The sequence below is a fragment of the Nicotiana tomentosiformis genome, chromosome 6 (assembly GCF_000390325.3).
Source record: "Nicotiana tomentosiformis chromosome 6, ASM39032v3, whole genome shotgun sequence".
NCBI classification, from domain to species: Eukaryota; Viridiplantae; Streptophyta; class Magnoliopsida; order Solanales; family Solanaceae; genus Nicotiana; species Nicotiana tomentosiformis.
In genome coordinates this window covers 14,400,514-14,427,776 of record NC_090817.1, presented here as the reverse complement: position 1 = coordinate 14,427,776, position 27,263 = coordinate 14,400,514, and the positions used below count along the sequence as shown (strand labels likewise).

Below are 27,263 nucleotides of genomic sequence, written 5' to 3'. Positions count from 1 at the left end.
AAGAAAGTCACTAGGAGGAAACGAAGGAGACATCAACATTGGACATAATATTACTCGTATAATACTTGGACAAACGTGTGACTTTTTTGGTTACAATACACACATGTAGGTTCTTCAAAAGAGTACCAATTAAACTTTCTGCAGAAACTCAATTTATTTTCAAACAACATTTACATAAGGTGAGCAAAGGTCCAATACACTTATTTCTATTGATCTACTAAAGTTGTCACGAATAATGAGTTTCGTATTCTGAGCATACAAGTTGGCATTCTACTAGATCGATCGATTACATTTACTAACGTTATGATCTAGTCAAGTTTCTTTCCCCTGAAGTTGCCTCTTGGTATTTTGCTGAGGACACCAGAATCTAGCTTCTTGTAATTGCCTCGTAACTGTTCGAGGGCATTATAGACAAAACCATCAACTTCATCTTCATATCTTTCATATAGCACTGGAAGCGTGTGGGCAGCAATGAAACCTTATACACAAGTCAAAATTCAAAAGTAGAGTCAAGACGACAACGTCCTTCTTTCATATTTGCAACAAAATAAGCATATCAAATGCGACTAATCCAAAACCAGTTCCTTCTCTTTTGACTGAAAGTAGGTTAAACACATCCAATATTTTGGAAATGCAACTTCAACTGTACAAGCCGATACAAACTAGTTGGGATTAGGTTATAATCATGTTAGTACGATCATTTTAGGTCCTAAGTTTTCTACGAGTTCCTATCATAGATTTATATGGAAGTAGAAAGAATTTAAAACTTCTAGTACTATTTCTTTTTTATTTTGTCGGACTGAGATGAGCTTAAAATGGAGTAACATGGTCAGTTTGGATTCATCTAGCCAAACCCAACTTGCTTGGGATTGAGTCTTGCAGTAGTTGTCATAATTTCAACCGTGCGAGTACGATTATACGACTAATCACTACAAATAGAACTACTTTAAAACTTATGATCTTGTTTGTGTTAGACTAACACAGACATTCAAAAGTCAGCCAATAAAGTTAGTCAATAACAACAACAAAAAACCTTGTGAAATCCTACATGTGGGGTCTGGGGAGCATAGTGTGTACGCAGTCCTTATCCCTACATAGAGAGAGTAGAGAGGCTGTTTCCGGTAGACAATAAAGTTAGTCAAAGGACTCATTTCTACTTTTTGGAATTTATATGTGCTAGATAATAACTATAAGGTAATATCATAGGACACCGCTAAATGCATCTAGAAGTGATTCTGTTGATACTCGCGGGTCAAGATGGGTTAGGTCAATAAATTGGTCATTGCTCAACCCAGCCCAAAGTGTACTTGGGCTAAGATGGGTTGGGTCAAGATGAGCTAAACAATGGGTCATAGCCCAACCCGCCCAACTTGATCCATGTTTTAGAACCATGTTCATCTTGCATAAACAAAGCCTTTTACCTTTTATACATAAATACTATTAGTATTTTGAGAATCAAAATATATTTTCTTAAATAACAAATTAGTATTTAAAATGTGTAAGTTGAAAAATATTTTGTGGGTTCAGAATGAGCTATAAAAAATAATGAGTTAACTTGGGCTCAACCTATTTAGACCCATGAGCTAAAATATTATAGCCCAACCCATTAATCTCTGGGCGGGTTGGATGAGTTTGGGCTCAAATTGACACCCCTAATACTCATACATTAGACAGCTTTATATCGGTGGAAAATGAAAAAAAATTCTTGTTTGATACTCAAAGGCATAAACAATACTACATGAGGATTAAAATTGTTATCATTGAAAATAAGAGATCTCTTACCAATATATAGAACAGTCAAGAAGTTGCACCAGCTTCCTATGATACCAGCAGCCCACAAGCTCACTACAACCTAGGACAAATCCGAAGACATTAGCTTCAAAGTCAGCAACAGTATTTTACAGTAATAGAAATCTCAAGCTACAAGATTCAGTGATTAATTAGATCGTTAGCATAATTTTTTTTTAGGTTTGCAAGTTTGACATCACAGGGAGGAGAGAAGATGTCAATATAGAAGAATCCTGTAACCGAAAACAAGGGAAAAAAGATAGGATATGACAAGAAAGGAAATGAAGACAGAAAAGATAGGGCGGGTTAGGTAACGGCCTTTTGGGAGGGGGAGGTGTCGGGTTGAATGTCAAAAGGCTGCAACAAAATTGAGCGACCAGAGCAACTTCAACAATTTACATGCAGCAAGTTTAATAGACATTCCATATTAGTTAATCTGCTTTTCCTTTTTGGTTAATTCTCTATCCCAGAGTTGCTATTTTCTCATCACATATGGATCTTATTCAACAATGTCAGAAGAGGTCGTGAAAATAAGTTAGCAAGCAAAGAATATTGAACAAACAAAGACAGAAGCCTTGGCATCTCATAATTGAGCTGAAAAGGGAAAATTAATCAAATAAAACAATAACAGATAGAGCACCTTGCACTGCATTAACAAACAATATATGTACAGTACTATTATTTTCCGGAGGCCACTGATCAAATGGACAAGGAGACCTGAAAATGCTTGAGCAAAAGCAAAACTAACAGAGTAAGTGGGGGAATGATTACTTCCGTAAGCAACTTTTACCATCCTTCTGAGGAAGAAACATGTGCACAGAATATATGGAAGAGTGTATTGCTAACTGCTTCCATTTTGAGGTTGTTTACAGGGGCCAAAATGGATGTTATGAATATTATGCCGCATTTGAGAGTTGAGAAAAGTAAAAGGCCTTCTTAACCCCAAGGCTTTGGTGTAGTGGTACGAGCACAGAGTGTGAAACGTGGGTTAGGCGCACATCACGGGTTTGAACTCTGGTATTTAAGTTGCGAAGGGTAGATGAGCAAAAAGAAAAGTAATAGACCTTCTTCGAAAACTTCCGTCAATAATTTGTAACCTTTATAGTAATTAATTATCAAATGCCAGTCTCACCTCCTGTGACACAGGAGGCTCCACCACACCTTAATATAACTATAAGAATCTTTTCTCATAATTCTTACTTGTACAAAAATTGTCTTCACTCTACAGTATTTTCTAATGGTACCACAAACCTATGAAGCAAAACCTTACTTAGTCACCCTTCTGATGCCTTGTGAGCCATGATTTGATACAGTTAAAGCAAACAAAATATTCTAAAAAATAAAATGAAAGAGGCCTCATAATTCAAATCAAGCACTTGATACTTTGTAACGGAAATTCTTGAAATTGAAATACGGAAGCATCATCTTATTCTAAGCTTATCCGTTTCAAAATAATTGAGCATAGAGATAATGATTAGTGATATCTAACATACCAGTAAGAATTGTTTCAGATCACCCCCGCATGCAACATCTTGAAGGAAGCCCAAACCATGGTTTATTTCAGCGCCTATTGCCGTGGCAATATTGATGAAGAGGTCATTAGGTAAGACAAGACGAGGAACCTTAGAATGCGACCTGTTGCCATAGAATTTAACTTCCATTAACTTGATTCAAGAATGCCATACTAAATGACAAATGAGAACAAGAAAGAACAAGAAAAGAATGACGTTGCTTCAGAACGCAAAGGATAGGTTATATTACTACCTGTTTATTACCCCAGAAGCATTTTTCCAAAGAAACTGAGCGACCATACCAATGCTCAGAGCAAAGCATAAAAGTGAGAGAAAATTGTAGTTAAGCCACTCAAATAGCACCCAGATGGCTGTAGCACTGACTAAAACACCGGCCGAGATTTTCTTGTTTCTCCACAACAGCACATCAGCAGCTACAAATTCACCGACGCGAATTGAGTATTGCTATAGTATACAGCCATTATGAGATAAAAAGGCAAGAATGTAGAAAAGTACCGTACATTTGCCTCCACCCAAACAATGGTGTATTGGTTTTTGACGTCCAAATAGCCTATTGAATTGAGCACTAACAGAGCTTGCACCTTCCTCTTGAAAGAATGATGCAGATTTATGTTTCGGCCCACCATCAGAAAGAGATTCCACAATGTTGTTCAAAAGATTCTCAGCTGTTATTCCCTCCGGCATTGTTTCTTTTTTTTTTTGGACACATAAGAAGCTAAGTCAGTCATCAGAGGAATAACATGTGATGCAAAGTCATTATGGATAGCTGCAAAATACTGCTAAAACATAACCAAAGAAAATAAGAGTTTTTGGTAAGTAATATCTCAAAGTAGAAGAATATTGGACAAACACACAAATCATTGTAAATTAGCATTACCAATAAAAAGGGATCTCAGAAGAAATAATGAAGCAGGGGAAAACTCTGATTGAATTAGAATATAATATCTGAAATCTTACCTCTCATCAATATGGCTCACAATATTAAAGACCGGCGCAACCCGGCAAGAAGGTGCAGAAGTTTCCTTTGTGTATGGATATTTCTGCTCTCTAGCAAGGTAGGATCGAATGGTACCGCAAGCAACACGATTGATAATTTTCCAATCTTCTTCTCCAATAACATCTGGCTTCTTTTCTTCAATGGCAAGATCTAGCCCTTGTTGAAAAAGAACATCTAGAACCTCGCCTTGCCACATCCCAAAATGTCCTGACCCGTCAAAAATTTCTACCGCAAATTTCGCATTTGACACAATTCTTGTCATAAGCGAAGATGCCAACGATGACGTATTATTGACACTTGATGTAGATTCTTCTTGTTTACTGTCTCCCATTTTGACACAAATATTATTTAGTAGCTGACGACACAAATCAAGATTATTTCCTTTCTGGTGTGGAAGATCAGACTAAGCTGCAACCACAGAGCATACTCAGACAGAACCTTGACTCAGTTACCAAGATAGATCTTTTCTGATGTGGAAGATCAGACTATGCTGCAACCACAGAGCATACTTAGACAGTACCTTGGCTCTGATACCAATTGTTGCGGAAGCCAAATGTATATAGTGTGAATGAGTCACAACTACTATACCAAAAATTATGACAACCACTAAATAATAAACAAGACAATAAGACAACAATAAAAGAACACCAGAATTTACGAGGTTCGGCCAATTTTGCCTACTTCCTCGGACACAATCAATATTTTATTCCACTCCAAAATTACAAGTGAAATAATACTAAAGAGAGAAGATACAAATGCCTTAAGAAGATAAAAGGCAAATGAGAGGTGTATTTAAATCCTAAACATTAGGCCTCCTTTTATAGGGTGAAATTCTCATTCAAAATTGTCATCCACCGATGTGGTACTTTTGCCAATTTCAACAAATCTCCACCTTGGCAAAATTCCACATCTTCAATTTTCTCTCAATAACAAATTTTGGTTGTGTCTTCATCTTCAATCTTTAGTGTTCAACAATGTTGATCAAATCCAAACAATGTTGAAACTTGACCGCAGTCACCACTTTTGTCAGCATATCAGCAGGGTTCTCCGTAGTATGAATTTTCTTCACCGTGACTCCACCTTCTTCTATGATTTCTCGTACGAAATGATACCGAACATCAATGTGCTTCGTCCTTGCATGATAAACTTGGTTCTTCGCTAATTGAATAGCACTTTGACTATCACAAAAAATTGTAATATTTTTTTGTTCAATACCAAGCTCCTTTAGCAACCCCTGAAGCCAAATTGCCTCCTTCACAGCCTCCGTAATAGCCATGTACTCTGCCTCTGTTGTAGACAAAGCAACTGTTGACTGCAAAGTAGACTTCCAACTAACTGGTGCCTTTGCAAAAGTAAACACATAACCAGTAGTTGACCTTCGTTTGTCCAGATCACCCGCAAAATCTGAGTCACAATATCCAACTACAGACCGATTGCCTTCCTGCTCAAAAACTAACCCAACATCTACAGTACTATGAATATACCGTAGAATCCATTTCACAGCTTGCCAATGCTCCTTTCCTGGATTATGCATATATCTGCTAATAACTCCAACGGCTTGTGAAATGTCAGGTCTCGTACAAACCATTGCATACATCAAGCTACCAACAACATTTGCGTATGGTACCCTTGACATATACTCCTGTTCAGTTTCATCCTTTGGCGACATAGTAGTACTTAGCTTAAAATGGGGAGCAAGTGGCGTACTAATTGGCTTAGTCTTCTTATCTATGCCAAAACGCTTTAGTACTCTCTTCAAATATTCTTTCTGAGATAAACAGAGTTTCTTTGTACGTCTATCTCTTATTATCTCCATGCCAAGAATTTTCTTTGCCTCACCCAGATCCTTCATCTCGAACTCCTCCTTCAGTTGAATCTTCAACTTATCAATTTCTTCCGAATTCTTGGAAGTTATCAACATATAGGAGAATATATACAAAGGAACCATCATTAAGTTTGCGCAAATACACACAATGATCGTATTTGCTTCTCTTGTACCCTTGCCGCAACATAAACTTGTCAAATCGCTTGTACTATTGTTTAGAAGATTGTTTCAATCCGTACAACGATTTTTCAAGTTTGCATACCATATTTTCTATTCCAGCAACTTTGAATCCTTCTGGTTGATTCATGTAGATTTCCTTCTCCAAGTTTTTTTACATCCATCTGAACTAGTTCCAAATCCAACTGTGCTACCAAAGCCAACATAATTCTAATGGAAGAATGTTTTACAACTAGATAAAATAGTTCATTGTAATCAATTCTCTCCTTCTGAGCATATCCTTTGGCCACCAATCTTGCTTTGTAGCGAACATCTTCTTGGTTAGGAAATCCTTCTTTCTTTGCAAATACCCATTTGCACCCAATTGTTTTCTTTCCCTTCGGGAGATTGGCCAATTTCCATGTATGATTCTGATGAAGGGACTGCATTTCTTCATTCATGGCAATCCTCCACTTATCTTCTTCTGAACTTTGGATTGCGTCTTTATAAGTGGTAGGAACACCATCAACTACAATTGAGGTTGCACAAGCAACCGTCTCTATGAGACGAACAGGTTTCGTTATTGTCCTTTTTGGCCCGCTGGTTGCTATTTATTCAAGTTGTTGTCGAGGTTCCTGAGTTGGAATCTCCCTCTCTACTGGATCTTCTTCCAGAGGGTAATCTTCATGAGTTTCCTCCTCTACTTCTTGTGTAGGAAAAATAAATTTTCCCTCAAACTCCACCTGCTTTGATGCACCACCAGTTTGTTTGACATCTTCAACTGTCACCTTATCTGTTATGGCAGATTCATCAAAGGTAACATCTCTGCTGAATATAATATTCCTTCTCTCTGGACACCATAAGCGGTATCCTTTGACTCCAGAAGTAATCCCCATAAATATAGCCTTCTTTGCTCTCGGATCCAATTTTAACTCTTTCACATGATAGTATGCAATTGAGCCAAACACATGCAAAGAGTCATAATCTACAACAGGTTTTCCATACTATTTTTCAAATGGTGTCTTGCCATCAATAGCAGCAGATGGTAGACGATTAATGAGGTGGCATGCATATGTAATTGCCTCAGCCTAAAATTCTTTGCCCAAGCCAACATTGGACAACACACCGTACCTTCTCCAGTAAAGTCCGGTTCATACATTTTGCCACTCCATTCTGTTGTGGTGTATGTCTGACAGTGAAGTGTCGGACGATGCCATCATTTTCACAGACCTTATTGAAATGATCATTTTTGTATTCACCTCCATTGTCTGTGCGAATACACTTGATCCTCCTGCCTGTTTGATTCTCCACCATCGTCTTCCATTTGAGAAAAATTCCCAACACTTCATCTTTCCTCTTCATTGTATACACCCACACTCTTCGGGAAAAATCATCAACAAAGGTTACAAAATAGTGCTTCCCACCCAACGAAGGTGTTTTGGAAGAACCCCAAACATCAGAGTGTACATAATCCAAAATGCCTTTAGTATTATGGATCGTTGTACCAAATTTAACCCTTGTTTGTTTCCCTTTGACACAATGCTCGCAAAACTCCAAGTTGCAAGTCTTTACACCTTTTAACAATCCTTGATTAGATAGAGCTCTATCCCAGGTTACTGTCTAAGTATGCTCTATGGTTGCAGCATAGTCTGATCTTCCACATCAGAAAAGATCTATCTTGGTAACTGAGTCAAGGTTCTGTCTGAGTATGCTCTGTGGTTGCAGCTTAGTCTGATCTTCCACACCAGAAAGGAAATAATCTTGATTAGTGTCGTCAGCTACTAAATAATATTTGTGTCAAAATGGGAGACAATAAACAAGAAGAATCTACATCAAGTGTCAATAATACGTCATCGTTGGCATCTTCGCTTATGACAAGAATTGTGTCAAATGCGAAATTTGCGGTAGAAATTTTTGACGGGTCAGGACATTTTGGGATGTGGCAAGGCGAGGTTCTAGATGTTCTTTTTCAACAAGGGCTAGATCTTGCCATTGAAGAAAAGAAGCCAGATGTTATTGGAGAAGAAGATTGGAAAATTATCAATCGTGTTGCTTGCGGTACCATTCGATCCTACCTTGCTAGAGAGCAGAAATATCCATACACAAAGGAAACTTCTGCAAGTAAATTATGGAAAGCACTGGAGGATAAGTTTTTGAAGAAAAACAGTCAAAATAAATTGTACTTGAAGAAGATACTGTTTCGCTTCACCTATGTTCCTGGTACCATAATGAATGAACATATCACCAGTTTCAATAAGTTGGTCACAGATTTGCAAAATATGGATGCAACTTTTGATGATGGTGACTTGGCCTTGATGTTGTTGGGGTCACTTCCTAATGAGTACGAGCACCTTGAAACTACTCTACTCCATGGAAATGACGAAATTACTCTCAGAGAAGTTTGTTCGGCTTTTGTACAGCTATGAACAAAGAAAGGGAGAAAAACAGAAGGGCGGAGAAGGAGAAGCACTAATTGTGAGGGGTCGTCCTCAAAATCAAACGAGGACTAAGAAGGGAAGATCCAAGTCGAGATCTAGACCCAGCAAAGATGAATGTGCCTTTTGTCGAGAAAAGGGGCACTGGAAGAAAGACTGTCCGAAGTTGAAGAATAAGGCCAGACATAACAATGGAAAGGCCATTATGGATTCAAATGTAGCTGATTGTGATGATTCAGACTTCTCATTAGTTACAACAGAGTTATCAACATCATCAGACATATGGTTGATGGACTCGGCTTGTAGCTACCATATGTGTCCCAACAAGGACTGGTTCGTGAATTTTCAAGAAGGAGAATATGGAGTCATCCACACAGCGGATAACAGCCCTCTTACCTCATATGGCATTGGTTCAATAAGATTAAGGAGCCATGATGGAATGATCAGAACATTAACAGATGTTCGATATGTACCGGGTTTGAAGAAGAATCTCATCTCTGTGGGAGCCCTAGAATCAAAAGGGTTCAAAATCATTGCAGAAAATGGAGTGATGAGAATATGCTCCGGTGCACTAGTGGTAATGAAGGCCAATCGGAAGAACAATAACATGTACTGCTATCGTGGTAGCACAGTTATTGGGACAGCAACAGTGACATCCAGTGATGACAAAGAGGCAGAAGCAACCAGGCTATGGCACATGCGCTTGGGACATGCTGGAGGAAAATCCTTGAAAGCTTTATCTAATCAAGGATTGTTAAAAGGCGTAAAGACTTGCAACTTGGAGTTTTGCGAGCATTGTGTCAAAGGGAAACAGACAAGGGTTAAATTTGGTATAGCGATCCATAATACTAAAGGCATTTTGGATTATGTACACTCTGATGTTTGGGGTGCTTCCAAAACACCTTCATTGGGTGGGAAGCACTATTTTGTAACCTTTGTTGATGATTTTTCCCGAAGAGTGTGGGTGTATACAATGAAGAGGAAAGATGAAGTGTTGGGAATTTTTCTCAAATGGAAAACGATGGTGGAGAATCAAACAGGCAGGAGGATCAAGTGTATTCGCACAGACAATGGAGGTGAATACAAAAATGATCATTTCAATAAGGTCTGTGAAAATGATGGCATCGTCCGACACTTCACTGTCAGAAATACACCACAACAGAATGGAGTGGCAGAACGTATGAACCGGACTTTACTGGAGAAGGTACGGTGTATGTTGTCCAATGCTGGCTTGGGCAAAGAATTTTGGGCTGAGGCAATTACATATGCATGCCACCTCATTAATCGTCTACCATCTGCTGCTATTGATGGCAAGACACCATTTAAAAAATGGTATGGAAAACCTGCAGTAGATTATGACTCTTTGCACGTGTTTGGCTCAATTGCATACTATCATGTGAAAGAGTCAAAATTGGATCCGAGAGCAAAGAAGGCTATATTTATGGGGATTACTTCTGGAGTCAAAGGATACCGCTTATGGTGTCTAGAGACAAGGCATATTATATTCAGCAGAGATGTTACCTTTGATGAATCTGTAATAACAAATAAGGTGACAGTTAAAGATGTCAAACAAACTGGTGGTGCATCAAATCAGGTGGAGTTTGAGAGAAAATTTATATTTCCTACACAAGAAGCAGAGGAGGAAACTCATGAAGATTACCCTCTGGAAGAAGAGCCAGTAGAGAGGGAGATTCCAACTCAGGAACCTCGACAACAACTTGAATAAATAGCAACCAGCAGGCCAAAAAGGACAATAACGAAACCTGTTCGTCTCATAGAGACGGTTGCTTGTGCAACCTCAATTGTAGCTGATGGTGTTCCTACCACTTATAAAGACGCAATCCAAAGTTAAGAAGATGATAAGTGGAGGATTGCCATGAATGAAGAAATGCAGTCCCTTCATTAGAATCATACATGAAAATTGGCCAATCTCCCGAAGGGAAAGAAAACAATTGGGTGCAAATGGGTATTTGCAAAGAAAGAAAGATTTCCTAACCAAGAAGATGTTCGCTACAAAGCAAGATTGGTGGCCAAAGGATATGCTCAGAAGGAGGGAATTGATTACAATGAAGTATTTTCTCCAGTTGTAAAACATTCCTTCATTAGAATTATGTTGGCTTTGATAGCACAGTTGGATTTGGAACTAGTTCAGATGGATGTAAAAACAACTTGGAGGAGGAAATCTACATGAATCAGCCAGAAGGATTCAAAGTTGATGGAAAAGAAAATATGGTATGCAAACTTGAAAAATCGTTGTACGGATTGAAACAATCTTCTAGACAATGGTACAAGCGATTTGACAAGTTTATGTTGCGGCAAGGGTACAAGAGAAGCAAATACGATCATTGTGTGTATTTGCGCAAACTTAATGATGGTTCCTTTGTATATCTTCTCCTATATGTTGATGATATGTTGATAACTTCCAAGAATTCGGAAGAAATTGATAAGTTGAAGATTCAACTGAAGGAGGAGTTCGAGATGAAGGATCTGGGTGAGGCAAAGAAAATTCTTGGCATGGAGATAATAAGAGATAGACGTTCAAAGAAACTCTGTTTATCTCAGAAAGAATATTTGAAGAGAGTACTACAGCGTTTTGGCATAGATAAGAAGACTAAGCCAATTAGTACGCCACTTGCTCCCCATTTTAAGCTAAGTACTACTATGTCGCCAAAGGATGAAACTGAACAGGAGTATATGTCAAGGGTACCATACGCAAATGTTGTTGGTAGCTTGATGTATGCAATGGTTTGTACGAGACCTGACATTTCACAAGTCGTTGGAGTTATTAGCAGATATATGCATAATCCAGGAAAGGAGCATTGGCAAGCTGTGAAATGGATTCTACGGTATATTCATGGTACTGTAGATGTTGTGTTAGTTTTTGAACTTTGGATTGCGTCTTTATAAGTGGTAGGAACACCATCAGCTACAATTGAGGTTGCACAAGCAACCGTCTCTATGAGACGAACAGGTTTCGTTATTGTCTTTTTTGGTCTGCTGGTTGCTATTGATTCAAGTTGTTGTCGAGGTTCCTGAGTTGGAATCTCCCTCTCTACTGGCTCTTCTTCTAGAAGGTAATCTTCATGAGTTTCCTCCTCTGCTTAGATAGAGCTTTCAAGGATTTTCCTCCAGCATGTCCCAAGCGCATGTGCCATAGCCTGGTTGCTTCTGCCTCTTTGTCATCACTGGATGTCACTGTTGCTGTCCCAATAACTGTGCTACCACGATAGCAGTACATGTTATTGTTCTTCCGATTGGCCTTCATTACCACTAGTGCACCGGAGCATATTCTCATCACTCCATTTTCTGCAATGATTTTGAACCCTTTTGATTCTAGGGCTCCCACAGAGATGAGATTCTTCTTCAAACCCGGTACATATCGAACATCTGTTAATGTTCTGATCATTCCATCATGGCTCCTTAATCTTATTGAACCAATGCCATATGAGGTAAGAGGGCTGTTATCCGCTGTGTGGATGACTCCATATTCTCCTTCTTGAAAATTCACAAACCAGTCCTTGTTGGGACACATACGATAGCTACAAGACGAGTCCATCAACCATATGTTTGATGATGTTGATAACTCTGTTGTAACTAATGAGAAGTCTGAATCATCACAATCAGCTACATTTGAATCCATAATGGCCTTTCCATTGTTATGTCTGGCCTTATTCTTCAACTTCGGACAGTCTTTCTTCCAGTGCCCCTTTTCTCGACAAAAGGCACATTTATCTTTGCTGGGTCTAGATCTCGACTTGGATCTTCCCTTCTTAGTCCTCGTTTGATTTTGAGGACGACCCCTCACAATTAGTGTTTCTCCTTCTCCGCCCTTCTGTTTTTCTCCCTTTCTTTGTTCATAGCTGTACAAAGCCGAACAAACTTCTCTGAGAGAAATTTCGTCATTTCCATGGAGTAGAGTAGTTTCAAGGTGCTCGTACTCATTAGGAAGTGACCCCAACAACATCAAGGCCAAGTCACCATCATCAAAAGTTGCATCCATATTTTGCAAATCTGTGACCAACTTATTGAAACTGGTGATATGTTCATTCATTGTGGTACCAGGAACATAGGTGAAGCGAAACAGTCTCTTCTTCATGTACAATTTATTTTGACTGTTTTTCTTCAAAAATTTATCCTCCAGTGCTTTCCATAATTTACTTGCAGAAGTTTTCTTTGTGTATGGATATTTCTGCTCTCTAGCAAGGTAGGATCGAATGGTACCCCAAGCAACACGATTGATAATTTTTCAATCTTCTTCTCCAATAACATCTGGCTTCTTTTCTTCAATGGCAAGATCTAGCCCTTGTTGAAAAAGAACATCTAGAACCTCCCCTTGCCACATCCCAAAATGTCCTGACCCGTCAAAATTTTCTACCGCAAATTTCGCATTTGACACAATTCTTGTCATAAGCGAAGATGCCAACGATGACGTATTATTGACACTTGATGTAGATTCTTCTTGTTTATTGTCTCCCATTTTGACACAAATATTATTTAGTAGCTGACGACACTAATCAAGATTATTTCCTTTATGGTGTGGAAGATCAGACTAAGCTGCAACCACAGAGCATACTCAGACAGAACCTTGACTCAGTTACCAAGATAGATCTTTTCTGATGTGGAAGATCAGACTATGCTGCAACCACAGAGCATACTTAGACAGTAACCTGGCTCTTATACCAATTGTTGCGGAAGCCAAATGTATATAGTGTGAATGAGTCACAACTACTATTCCAAAAATTATGACAACCACTAAATAATAAACAAGACAATAAGATAACAATAAAAGAACACCAGAATTTACGAGATTCGGCCAATTTTACCTACTTCCTCGGACACAATTAATATTTTATTCCACTCCAAAATTACAAGTGAAATAATTCTAAAGAGAGAAGATACAAATGCTTTAAGAAGATATAAAAGGCAAATGAGAGGTGTTTATAAATCCTAAACATTAGGCCTCCTTTTATAGGGTGAAATTCCCATTCAAAATTGTCATCCACCGATGTGGGACTTTTGACAATTTCAACAACCACTACCTTGTGAAAGTAGAGAGTTTGTTTCCAAGAGACCTCGACTCAGAAAGTTTATGCATAACCAAAATGCTCAAATCTTTGTAGGAGAGAAACCGATAATCGTACACAAAACACGAACTTGAACTAGAAATTTTTTTTAGCCAAAGGCTTCATCATTTAAGTTCAAATAATAATTCTGAAGAGTATACAAATACAAACTAATCAAAGAATCATTAAATTATCCCTCCATAACAATTTAGTTATAGTCAAGTATATGGATCTATAATTTTGCTGTATCCAGCACTCTTCATAGTTCAACTACTATTTAACAGAGAATAGTAATATTCTTCAAAACTTAACTTATCTTACATAATTCTCTAACTAATCCTTGTTTTCTATATAAAGTATCTTCCTCTCGAGTTTTAAACATCATTAATAATAATTATTTACTGGAAAGTTAAGATTTTTCAAATAAATTTGATGATATAATGATACCCTTTTCTTTTCTTGGTACCTATATGCACAAAATTGTAACAGTACAAACTAATCATAGCAATGGAACACCAAAAAGAAAAAAACACAAAAAAAGGGAAGATGAGGAGTACTGAGGTGATGGAAGGGACTAACCAGATTGAAGAATGAACCCAACAACTCAAACTAGAGAAACTCAGCAGAAAATTCCTTTTTCCTTTTGATCAAGAAGATAATTCTGTTTTTTGGATTTTTGGCTTGTCCACTGTCTTCACCCCACCCCACCCCACCACGTGTTTTATTTTATCCCGTCAGTCCTAATTTAAATGAAAATTTTCATTTTTAGTCTGACAAAAAAAAATATCTTCATATATTTAGGAAAAAAGTAATTTTAAAGTTTTCAATGTATTCGTAAAATTTATTTTAAAATTAAAGGGTAGCTTTGGGGCAACGGTGAAGTTATTTTGGTGTGACATATAAGTTACGGATTTGAGCCATAAAACTAGTCACTAATATTTGTATTGTTAAAATAGCACGGACTAGCCAGTTTTCAGACTGGTCATTGAAAAATAGTCGGCGTTTGTCAAGTCATTGAAAAATAGTCACTATTTTGCTGCAACAGAGACCGTTCTAGCATAATATACTGGAGTTCGGTGCACATGTGTATGAACTTCCACCATATTATGCTGGACCGGTATACTTTGCTCACTCCAATATAATATACTGAAATTCTAGTATGTTATGCCAGAGTATTTTCCGGATTTTAAACAGTGTTTTTGTTCAAATTTATCTTTACATGAAAAGTGATAAAATTTCGATGACTTTTGAAACTTTGGCTATTTTTGAATGATCACTTGTAAATCTGACTATTTTTGAATTTCTCTCTGCCTTAGGTTAGACTATGCATCGGGTTGCCGCTTCTTTTCTTAATAAAATAATTTTATGGTAGTAGTAATATTTAAATATTATTTTAGACTATAAATTTTAAAATTATATACTTTATATTAAATATAGAGTAAATATTATAACATAAATTAGGCCAAAAAAAATATGATGCAGTAGGAAGCGGGGAGGGGGTGGGGGTGAGGGGGGAGTGTTTGATTGTTTGTTGGGGATTGGAGAATATGAACTAATTGTGTGTTAGCGTTTGCATTGGAAACATAACCAAAAAAGAGAAACGTGAGAAAGGTAAACAAATATTAAAAGCTTGCATACGTGGACTGAATATACAGTCAGAATCAAATTGCCATTTGTATTTAATAGCACTAACTACCCCTCCTTAATTCTCGTTCTTGGCACATTTATTCTCATTGATATTCTAAACCAGTTTTTTTTTTTTGGAGTTTATAAATTTTTTAAAATTTTGAGAATTTGAGTTTGATTTTTTATATTTAAATTGTAACTTTATTTTACAAAATATAGCTCAACGAAAATTATTGCAAAAACTGAAAAATTGAATTTGTAAACTCAAAAACTCCAAATTTTCAAACAATATCACCAAACTTTGCATTGTCCACTACCAATGTACTCTTTTCGCTATCATTTAGTTGTCATGTCTGACTATATTGAACATTATTCAATATTACGATATAATATAATAAATAGGGGTAGTGTTTTTGGTATAGTTTTCAAATATTTATATTTTAATTTTTAAATATTAAGATAATTTAATTCAATTTAATTTTTAAAAATTAGTCAAATTGACTATCAAGTAGAAACGTGTGACAATTGGGAATGTAGGAAGTAGGACTAGAGTAATAGAGTATTATTTTTGTCAAGTTGAAAAAAAGATATTCGGGTGTCCTAGCCATGATTTCACTTAATGTTTTTCAGTTTCTATAAACTAAAGAACTTTTTTCTCTATAACATTATAGTTGAAAAAGTTTTCCGAAATTTTTTTCTGTCTCTGCAAAAATTAAAAGATTTTCAAAAAAAAAATAAAAATATTTCACGTACTTATGAAACAAACGAATATAAAACACACGTTTGGTAACTTGTAAAATATAAAGATCTTAATCAACGAATTTAATAAATTTCTTCACAATAAATGATGACTATATATTGTCATACTTTCGCTAATAAACGCAAACTCACCAAAATCAATGACAATCTTCTTCCTTTTATTTTGTCTAATAATTTATCACATTCTGAAAATCAGAACGAATATTTCACAAAAGGACAGAAAGTTCTTATCATACTGTTCAAGTGAGAATCATTTGGATATATTATTGATAGACTTTGGAAGAAACATCAAATCTAATTTAGCCACGATTTTATCTTCTTCTTTTTCTTTAAAAAAAAATGGGGTGCGAGAGATTACTCTTTACCCTTAATTAGAGATTTCGGCTTTAAATTATAAGAATATAAAACTTTTTAGTAGGAAACAATCTTCTCGAAAATTCAAATTAGTCGGACGCCTTGGGATACCATATGATTAAATAAAAAGAATGCCCAAAAATCAAACATAATCCAATCAATGCATATCTGATAAAATCTCATACTATAAAGGTGATTTATTTTTCTAATTCAAGTGTACAGCTTGGTAATTTCTCAACACTGTACAATTTCCTCGGTCTACATCTTACCTAACAGACAACTCCAATACTACTAGCTAAGGAAAATCCCAAATGATATGGGGACAAATTTCTGGGAGCTTTATATCAAAGCTCAAGAAACTAAATTACTCTTACCTTTAATAAAAGGTTTTGGGCTCAAGTTCTATGAATAAAAAAAATTATTAGTAGAGAGCATTTTTTCTTTTAATGGGTCTCACGCTAGACGATCCGGATCAAGAGGGATCCCAATAATGGAAAAAAAAAGACTGAATTACCAAAAAAAAAAACAGAACTTCAAGTGGAATGATCAGTCACTGATGCTTGCGTCAGAGTAGACTGCCAACATTTTACCCCTTTGGGGTGTGACTTTTGCCATAACCTTGCGTTAACATATTTTGTGCATCGGACGGTCTTTTTTACGCATAAAGAACTTCAAGAAGACTCTGCAGAACTAGTGCAGACTGGTGGATTCTGCTTGCCTACAAAACTTGGGTCAACATTCTGGCAACTAGACTTGGCTGGCCCTTCATTTCCATTATAGGTTATGTCAATATCTCCAACTTCTACACCTTCACATGGCACACCTTTACTGCAGTTAATTTGTATAGCATCTTGAGTTCTTGATGTTCCTCTTATGTTCTTGAAACTCACTTTGCTAATCTTCACTTGTGATGGCAACTGAAAATTAAATCAATTAAAATATAAGGTGCATTTAACTAACAGTGACGTTCCCAAGATTTCATGCAAAGGGCATCAATCTATTGTCACAATTCAGGTTGTAACTAAATTTTGGTCTGACGTACGTCCAGTTGATTTCAAGGTTTTTCTTGTTCTAATATATATTTAATTTCAAACAGTGTCAGTCTATTATATAGTACTATATAAGAAAAATCTTATGCGAAATGGGTGGGGTGATCAAGGGCGGATTTAGGGGGCGGAAGTTGCCCGAAAAATTACACACTATATATAAGTCAAAATCTATTTTTTATATCTATATATTATGTTTTAAATTCCATTAATATAACCAAAAGCATAACTTAGTGGTCATGTGGGTCCAAAATCTTTTTGAAGTCATTGGTTCAATTCCACTAACTACGGTCTCATTAAATTTTTTAACTCTTTTTCTTTTTTGAACCCCCTTAGTGAAAATCCTGACTCCGCCGTTGAGGATGCCCCCACCACCACCACAAAAGGGTGTATCGGCTACTGATTTTTTTTATAGTTATTGACTTTGCTTATGTGTAAAGTATAGTCGATCATAACTCCGAGTAATAAGGAGGAAGATTGCGTTAGTCTGAAATAGCGTAGTTAAAGATAAGGTACTTACATCTTTCTTGCACTGATTATAAGGGCAATAGAGTTGATCAATGACAACAGGATTGCTAACATTTTGCACAATAATATCCTCATAGTGCAAATCTCTAACAACACCATTATGTGAAGCTGGCCATGTCTTCACCCTTACACCATTGTCAGTGTCAATAAATGTGCAATTTTGCACAAAAACTCCAACCACAGGCAATTCCCCTGGAGTTTTTCCTAGGCTACCAACACTAATTCCATGGCCAGGTCCACATGTCACATTTGTTATGTACATTTGTTGAACTCCATCACCAATTGATATGCAATCATCTCCTGTGCCAATTTCTGAATTTGTGATGTTAACACCTCTTGATCTTGCAACATGGATACCATCTGTGTTTAGGCTTTGAGCTGGAGCTTTTATGTTAACTCCAATGAAGGTTAAGTTCTTGCACCCTAACACATTAATATGGAATAATTTGCTGTCCAATGAAGTTATGTCTCTGATTATGGAATTTGTCAGAAAGTTGAAGCTCAAATTCTGCACACCAAAAAAAAAAGAAAAATTGATGAAAGATGGACTCGGTTGAAAAGTCTAAACTTTAATTCATAAACTCAGGCTTTCAAGTGTATTTGGTATGACGGAAGTCAAATCGATTTTCAGAAAACATGACAAATAGTTTCTCTATAAATTGCTTTCTGGTCATGTTTGGTCGATGAGTTAGAAATATTTTTAGACAATATTTATAAATGATTAAGCGTAATATTAACAAATCTGATGAGTATATTGCTGATACGAAATATTAATAATAATAATAATATTATTTAGCTAGACATTAGTTGGAGGAAATAAATAATATGAAATTAAAAGTTAAGATAGTTGAAAGAAAAATGACTTCTGCTCAAAGTAAGAAAAGTCATTTTACCACTAAAAAAAATGACTTTTTCTTAAAAAATACGTATATTTTTCCAATAATGATTTATGTCATGTAAAACAGGTCGAGAAAAGGTTGACAGAATACGACTTACATTTGGAAGTTTACCGCAACTTTCTGAATTTTTACAGTCATTTTGTGCCCAACCTTGTTCTCCTTGGCCATCAAAAATTCCACCACCAGATAGTGTGAAATGATCAATATGATTAATAGTTAACCATTCCATATCTTTCTTGAGTTGGCTTGGATTTGGAGGAGCTTTCAAAGTGGCTTGAATTTGAAGTTCTATAGGGGCCTTGCAATTACCTTCTAGCCTCACTTGATTCATCAAATATATGCCTTTTGGGATCACAACTTTACTTGGGATTTTTGAATTGCATGCCTCCTTAAATGCACTTAATAGAGCCTATAATTGTTTCACAAACCACCAAAAAAAAATGAAACGTAAATGAGTAATTAGTAGCTTTGACCACATGCAACCAAGAATAGAAAAGTTTGGCATACTATATTTCATGCTATGTTCCTCACACTCTCTAAAAATACTCCGTACATGTATTGGATCCTCAAAAAATGCACTACTTTTGAAGGATTTGACACACACCCAACGCCATTCTGAAGAGTACAAAAAGGGCAGCCCGATGCACAAGGCATCCCGCGTTCACGCAGGTTCCAGGGAAGAGCCACACCCGAAGGAATATGGTGTAGACAACCACTCTCATGCAAGCATTAGTGACTTCTTCCATGACTCGAATTTGTGGCATATAGGTCACACAGAGACATTTTGAAGAGTACGAGCAACGTAAATGTTATGAGCAAAAAACAATGTCGTAGCGAATTTAAACCGGGCGAATCGAATTTGACAGAATTCACTATTTCTAGCTCGGATATATAATGGGCACATCCTAATGATTCTAAATTCTGAATTCACCATTGAAACTACATATATCCACTAGTTGTATTATTTGAGATAAATGGATAGAGGTAAAATGGTTGATTTACCTTGCTAATATCTTCATTGCTATCAGGCTTTGCACCAAATTTAGTCACATCAAAAACTGCAGGTTGAGATTCTCCTGTGTACACTAGAAATACAAGTGCAAATGCAAATGGTAATTTGAAGTTCAAATACATCTTGTTTATTATAAGATCTTTCTTCTGTTTCTATATATATCTTTTGGATAATTTTTTGTGTTTTAAAAGGTAACTGATTGTTTGACGCTTTTTATAGTGTCATAAAGAAGAATTTGACACCATTAAAATTTTCAAACCAGCTTTTATGTCAACCATTTGTTTGAGATAATTGGTTTAAATTTAGTGGTTTATCTTATTTCTGTTTTGTTCTTCTCTTAATACATTTTCTTTTTGTCTTACAGTGAAGACCCTAATTAAAGACCACTAAAGCAATTTGTCATTGACCTTAAAAATCTCAAAATTGTGGTAAATGTAGTGGAAACTTTAGTAATCTAGTGCTTATGGTTGGGGAATTAGATCAAGACTCTCTTGTTTTATTGGCCTAACCCATAAACGGCCCTTAAAGTTGGCTTCACATTTCATTTTGACACCTTCACTCAAACCTTTTTCATTTTGACACTTCAACTCATTTTTTCATGTGCCACTTAAACACAAAACGCTGACCAATCAAAAATAAGAAGAGTGTGTAATTCACACGCGGCTTATGTGGCAAACAACAAATTAAACGATGACATGTGGCATTTGTTCCCAAATAATTTACAATAAATTGAGAGAAAAAAAAGAAAGTATCTTTTCAATTACCCCCACCTCCGTCATCTTCTCCGCTCACCCAATCCTTTGGTTCTATCATATTCCCACAACCACCAAAGCTTTCACCACTAAAATCTTCACTGGCTTCAATAGAAAATCTTCTATCACTGGCTTCAAGTTGTCATTTCACTTAGATAATTTCTCTCGTTTCTCGAATTTGTTTTTGTGTTCTAATTTGACTATCATTTTTTATTTAGTTGATTCACTGCAATATATAGAGAATTGATCTTTTGCATATTTGCATCACGAAACCAAAGATGATACTCCTACATAACTAATAAATTTAACCAACTTTAATTGGAAAGAGAAATCAATTTGACATTATGGGATTTTGTAACGTCCTTTTGTGCCCCCAATGTGCCTGGATATCATAAATAGAGGTTACACACACTTGCTCATTTTTTATATAATAATGGGGAATAGATTTACAAGGACTTTGTACACAGTTTCGCCATTTAGTTATCATAGCAGAGGTGATGATTGAGAGAGAGGTAGGAAGCAAAAACGAGAAATAAATTAAAAAACAAAAATATCCAACTTTTCACAAGCTCAAAAGAGGTGCAAATCACACAATATAATATGACAAGTTAGTGTTTGGTATTTAAGTGGCACATGAGGTAATGAGTAGAAGTATCAAAACGGAAAAGTCCCGAGTAAAGGTATCAAAATGAAAAGCGGAGCAAACTTTTGCGAGCCGCTTATGGGTTTGGCCTATTTTATTAGGCTATTAATTATATAGTTTCTCTGGTCTTATTGTTTACCTGAAAAATGGATAGAGTTAAATTTGTGTATGATTCTAAGGATATGTGATATAATTTGATACAAATCGTATAGAGAAATAGAAATACGAGTATTCTTGACTATGAGAATAAGAATAGTGAGAAGAAGAACGAATAAGATAAAGGAAAATAAACACAAGGGGATATCTTTCAATATGAGAAGAAATCTTTTGTTACAATATCTTTTTCTGCTTATAATCCATCTCATCCTTATAGTAGAGGGATCTTACTTTATATACAATAAAAAATACGTAGTGGAGAGCCCATGATATATTATCTTTTCCCTAATTTCCGTCAGGATTCTCTCCCTTAGTGAGGTTGTAACGGCCTTGTCTGTGAGCTTCGATACTGACTAGAACTCGATATCGGGTCGAGCCATAGGCCTTGACTCGAGCTCGATCCTGACTCGGAGTCTTGAAATTAGGGGTGAGTGTTGGTCGGTATGTGTATCTCCGACAACCTTTTGTCTCGTGGTTCGATTTGGTAATGGGCCCGATAATGATACTGAACTGATCCTTGATCGGACTTGGAGCTCGAGTCCTCAAGCCCTTTCTTCGGACCTCGACCTGACCTTACGTAGATACCTTTTGATCGAAGTATTGTTACCTCGACCAGTCCGTACGACTGATGTAATAGGTTTCGACCGTATACAGATAGTCCCATTGTTTCTCGGAGAGGATATGACGAGAAACGACATGATTTCCCACGGTATGATTAGACGTATATTGACATCAGTATTGAGTCTGACCAAGACGTACGAGGTAGCTGTCCCGTCGGTTCAACTTACCGAGGTATTTAATGCGTGTCAGTCGATGTCGGCCATTATGTGAGAATGAACCGCCTCTGTTTAGCCCATAAATAGCCCGTCCCAAATCAAACTTAATATGTTACCCTAATAAAAAAAATTCCCAAATTTTCTTACTCTTTCCGCCTCTATTTTGCCGTTGGTAGATCCACCTCCATCAGCGTTTGTCACCATAATCCTTTTATCTTCCTTTGCTTTTCCTTTACTTATACCTTATGGCAAAAACTTCAAAAATCATACCGTAGAAGGAGAAAGCTTCCTCTTTCCGGCCGTCCGGCAATAAGGCGCTGACGAAACCGCTTCCCCATGAGTATGTTCCTGGCCCGTGTATTCTAAAGGCCGATTTTAAGGTTGAGAATCCCTCATTGGTTCCGGGCAGATGTGAGCATGTGTCAATGTATATGTGCTCGATAACAGAGGGCCATATCGAAGTCGTGAGGAAGAACTACAACTGGGGTCCCGAGGTCGTGCTTCAAATCCCTTCTCCTGAAGAGAGAATCATCACTCACGTGGATGGGTTTTTAAGTGTTTACACTTACCCCTTCACTTTGGGTCCCGTCGATCCTGTGATCATTGATTTTTGTAGAAGATATCAGGTCACCCTTGGTCAAATTCATCCTTCTCTATGGCACATAGTAATCTTACTTCGCTTCTTTTCCAACAAGGCCGGGGAGCTGGATTTCACCCTAAATCACCTCATACGATTGTATCGGCCTCAAATCTTTCGAGGACTAATCAGGCTCCATCGTCGGGCATCGAAAACTTTAATGTCGAGCATCGACGAAAATAAGGATCGGGGTTGGATGGGCCGTTATATTCGGGTGAGGACTCGTGACCTTATCCTGGAAGAGAAGATGTTGTTCCTTGAGGAATGGAATTTCGACCGTAAGTGATTTTCATAAGGCATTGCTTTTCGTATCTTTCTATGATTCTATCTGATATCTCCCTCCACTATACAGCTGCCCCTTGGATGCCACAAGCGGTACCCGACCTCGAGGATTGGGTTCGGAAGTTAGCCTCGACTTCCTCTTATGCTGAACGTGCTTGGCGTGATTTAGCGAAAGGTAGGTGGGAGGCCAAGAATCACGGTAAGGGTCACTTCTCATATTTTTCGAAACGGTTTTTATGCTCTATTCGCTATTGACTTCCTTTCATGCAGGCATAACCAAGGATGCCATTTTGAGGCTTTCGAGTGGTGAGGAAGGAACCAAGTCTCTAGTTCCGAAACCGGGAAAGATAGAAAACGGAAAGCTGCCTCGCAGTCTGAGGACCCTAAACCCAAAACTCGAAGGGTGAAGAAAAAGGTAATCACTCTTACGATGGACTCGGTCCAACGACTGAGAGATGAAGAAGAAAAAGAAGAAGAGGAAGCTTTGGTACTCGATGTCGTCAGACTTTCCGAGCCGATGACAGCTACACCAGACAGAGCCGGTTCTGATAGCCCGAGGGTCAATCAGCATGTCCCGAACAATTTGCTCGGGACCATGACAGTGGGCCACTTGCCTTCTCTTTCGACCTTTTTCCGCGGAGGAGTTACGGGAAGCTCGAGAATTGAAGACCCCCGATATGGGCAGAGGCTCTAGTACAGGGGAACCTTTTCGGGATTGCTTTGCTGGAGTCGATGATGCCTCCGATATTAATGAAGTTTCTATTCTCCTAGAATAGGCCCAATGTTTCATTTCTCGGGTAATGATTTTACTATGCTTGGTTTCTTCGTTCTTTTTCTAAACCTGACTTGCATTTTCTCCCTTTTGTGTAGGCCCTTCGCAAGTTTCGAGCCGATCTCAGCCAGTGTGAGGCCGAGCTTTAAAAGGTCTCGAGGGAGAGAGACGCTCTGAAGCTTATTTGTGGCCAAAAGGAAGAGGTTATAAAGGACCTTCAAGCAGATTTGGCAAAGGCTCGTGAAGAAGAGGCCGAACTGGATAAACAGGTGAGCATCGTTCTCTTAGAATATGGACTCGACCCAACTGTGGAAGCTAACCCTTCGTTGTCTCAGCTGCAACAAAATGTTGAGACGATCGGGTTGCTTCGAGGAGAAGTCGATCAGATCAAGGCCGAGTGTGATCGGTGGAAAGCGACTATGGACAGCCTAGCTGCAGAAAAAGAAACCATCTTGGCCAAACTATTATCGGTCGATGTTCAACTTCGGTGTGTCAAGCAAAAATGTTTGGCCCAGGCCAGAGGATCGAGGAGCTTGAGATAGGGCTTGCTGAGGCCAAGGCGGAGATCGAGTAGTCAAAAGTCATGGTAGACAAGTCCATTGCTGTGTATCAGGCCAATGCCGAGGCTGCTCAAATGCAGCTAAGGGAGGCTTCTGATCGGGAGCAACGAGTTACTGACTTGGCAAAGTGCCAATCTCGGAGGGAAACCCTCTAGGAAATCCACACTCGAGGTTTTGAACTTTTCGAGGAGCCCGAGCTAAGGCACTTGAAGCTGAAGCAAGGCAGCTTATCTCATTTGATGACGACGATGATGATGAAGAAGGTAGTCCGGGCGGGTCCGATGAAAGTCCTGAAGAAGAAGAAGCTCCCGAAGGAGACATTGACATCGGCCGCAGTTAGGACTTAGTTTTTCTTTTGCAAACTTTTGACCGGTCTCTTTGTACATACCCCCTTTTGTTAATAATAGAGCTTCTTTTGAATGTCTTCTCATTTTCATGCTCGAACGTGTTTTTGATTTTGTGAAGCTTTTGTTATTGCAACCTAATTTTACAGCGGTTCTTCGAGCTGAGTTATCTTGAATAATGGAACCCTTTTGGTCTGTTCTAAGGACAGAGCCTCAAACTCTCGCCGTGTTGGTACCTAAGCTTAATAATTGAGTGAGTGATTATTTTGAGTAAGATAACCCTTAGGCTTATTGATTAAGTGAGTAATTGCTTCTAACTCGAACTCGGTGTATCTTAGCCCGTGGGCCTTTTATGATCGAGTGAGTGGTTCGCTCGAACTCGATGTAATATAGACCTTAGGCTTAATGATTGAGTGAGTGTTTTCTTTGAACTCGAACTCAAAGTATCTTAGCCCGTAGGCTTTTTATGATGGGGTGAGCAGTTCGCTCGAACTCGATATAAGATAGCCCTTAGGCTTAATGATTGAGTGAATGTTTGATTCGAACTCGAACTCAAAGTATCTTAGCCCGTAGGCTTTTTATGATCGGGTGAGCGGTTCGCTCGAACTCGATATAAGATAGCCTTTAGGCTTAATGATAGAGTGAGTGATTGTTTCGAACTCGAACTCGATGTAAGATAGCCCTTAGGCTTAATGATTGAGTGAGTGTTTGCTTCAAACCCGAACTCAAAGTATCTTAGCCCGTAGGCTTTTTATGATCGGGTGAGCAGTTCGCTCAAACTCGATGTAAGATAGCCTTTAGTTTTAATGATTGAGTGAGTGATTGTTTCGAACTCGAACTCGATGTAAGATAGCCCTTAGGTTTAATGATTGAGTGAGTGTTTTCTTCGAACTCGAACTCAAAGTATCTTAGCCCGTAGGCTTTTTATGATGGTTGGCCCTTATGCCTGTTTGAATCATGAAGTAGGAAGATCTTTTCAAAGTAAGATATATCTGAGAAGAAGAAGTTTTCCTTTATAAGTCATTATACATATGTTTGTATCTTGTGCTAGAGTTCGAGCAAAACTACATGGGCATGGTTCGTTTTGACCATTTGGCCCTTACACTTTTCTCTATCGAGACCCTGGCCGATATGAATTTGATATGAAATAACTTTCTTGTGTCGAACTTGATTTATTTGATGGTATCCCTCCCCCAGTATTTGGGGTTTATCATGAAGAAGCCACGAATACTGTTGAATTGCCTTCAGGTAGCACATAATTATTGCCTCGTTAAAAACTTTGCCGGAAAAACCCATTTGGGATAAACGCATGCTTTAAAATCAGAGGTCTTGATATCTTTTGTCGAATTCCTGCAATGAGTTAGTGCCGAATATATGTATAGATGATAGAAAGGAGAAAATCATACCTTAATAATAATATCGTTTGAGTAGTGATATATTCCAATTGTTTGGTAACGGTTTGCCATCAATTGTTCCGAGTTTATAAGACCCTTTTCTGACTATATCGAGGGCGTGATAAGGTCTTTCCCAATTCGGGCTGAGCTTCCCTTCATTAGGATCTCGAGTGTTTATGGTGACCATCCTTAGGACCAAGTCCCCGACCTCGAAATGGCGGAGTTTGGTTCTTCTATTGTAGTATCTTTCGATTCGTTGTTTTTATGCAGCCATTCGAACTAGTGTCGTTTCTCATTTTTCATCTAATAATTCGAGGCTAGTATTCATAGCCTCGTGGTTCGGCTCTTCCGATGTATGTTGGAACCTTGCGCTGTGTTCTCCGACTTCGACTGAAATTAAGGCTTCAGAGCCATATACTAAGGAAAACGGAGTTGCTCCAGTACTGGACTTCGATGTTGTTAGGTATGCCCATAGGACTTCGGGCAGAATTTCTCTCCACTTCCCTTTGGCTTCGCTCAACCTTTTCTTCAGGTTTTGGATGATAGTCTTGTTTGTTAATTTGGCATGTCCGTTCCAGCTGGGATGATATGGTGTTGACAATATTCTTTTTATTTTATGGTCTTCGAAGAATTTTGTCACTTTACCGTCGATAAATTATTTTCCATTGTCGCATGTTATTTCTGCTGGTATCCTAAATCGACACACGATGTGGTCCTAGATGAAATCTATAACCTCTTTTTCTCTCACATTTTCGAATGCCTGTGCTTCAACCCATTTAGAGAAATAGTCAGTCATAAACAAAATGAATTTAGCTTTACCTAGGGCCGATGGTAGAGGGCCGACGATATCCATTCCCCATTTCATGAATGGCCATGGAGAAATGACCGAATGAAGCTGCTCTCCAGGTTGATGGATCATCGGTGCAA

The 27,263-nt window shown here is 37.8% G+C and overlaps 2 protein-coding genes across 3 annotated transcripts; both read right to left on the bottom strand.

Annotated features, from left to right (window-relative positions):
• Nucleotides 1-28: 28 nt before the first annotated feature.
• Nucleotides 29-14,514, bottom strand: LOC104096356 (reticulon-like protein B8). 2 transcript variants are annotated; one of them, XM_070177137.1, is made up of 6 exons: nucleotides 14,372-14,514; nucleotides 3,821-4,009; nucleotides 3,553-3,733; nucleotides 3,282-3,423; nucleotides 1,783-1,852; nucleotides 29-478 (listed from the first exon to the last, which is right to left on the bottom strand). In XM_070177137.1, the coding sequence occupies exons 2-6, from the start codon at nucleotides 4,002-4,004 to the stop codon at nucleotides 309-311; spliced, it is 747 nt and encodes a 248-aa protein (XP_070033238.1). In that variant the 5' UTR covers nucleotides 4,005-4,009; nucleotides 14,372-14,514; the 3' UTR covers nucleotides 29-308. The 2 variants fall into 2 exon arrangements, with proteins under 2 accessions (XP_070033238.1, XP_009601019.1); XM_009602724.4 differs by having other exon boundaries at nucleotides 14,376-14,483.
• Nucleotides 14,515-16,702: 2,188 nt separating this feature from the next.
• LOC104096347 (polygalacturonase-like) lies at nucleotides 16,703-20,216 on the bottom strand. Its single transcript, XM_009602715.4, has 4 exons — nucleotides 20,011-20,216; nucleotides 19,106-19,417; nucleotides 18,102-18,617; nucleotides 16,703-17,452 (listed from the first exon to the last, which is right to left on the bottom strand). Exons 1-4 carry the CDS (start codon nucleotides 20,140-20,142, stop codon nucleotides 17,207-17,209), a joined length of 1,206 nt encoding a protein of 401 aa, XP_009601010.1. The 5' UTR covers nucleotides 20,143-20,216; the 3' UTR covers nucleotides 16,703-17,206.
• Between the last annotated feature and the right edge of the window lie 7,047 nt (nucleotides 20,217-27,263).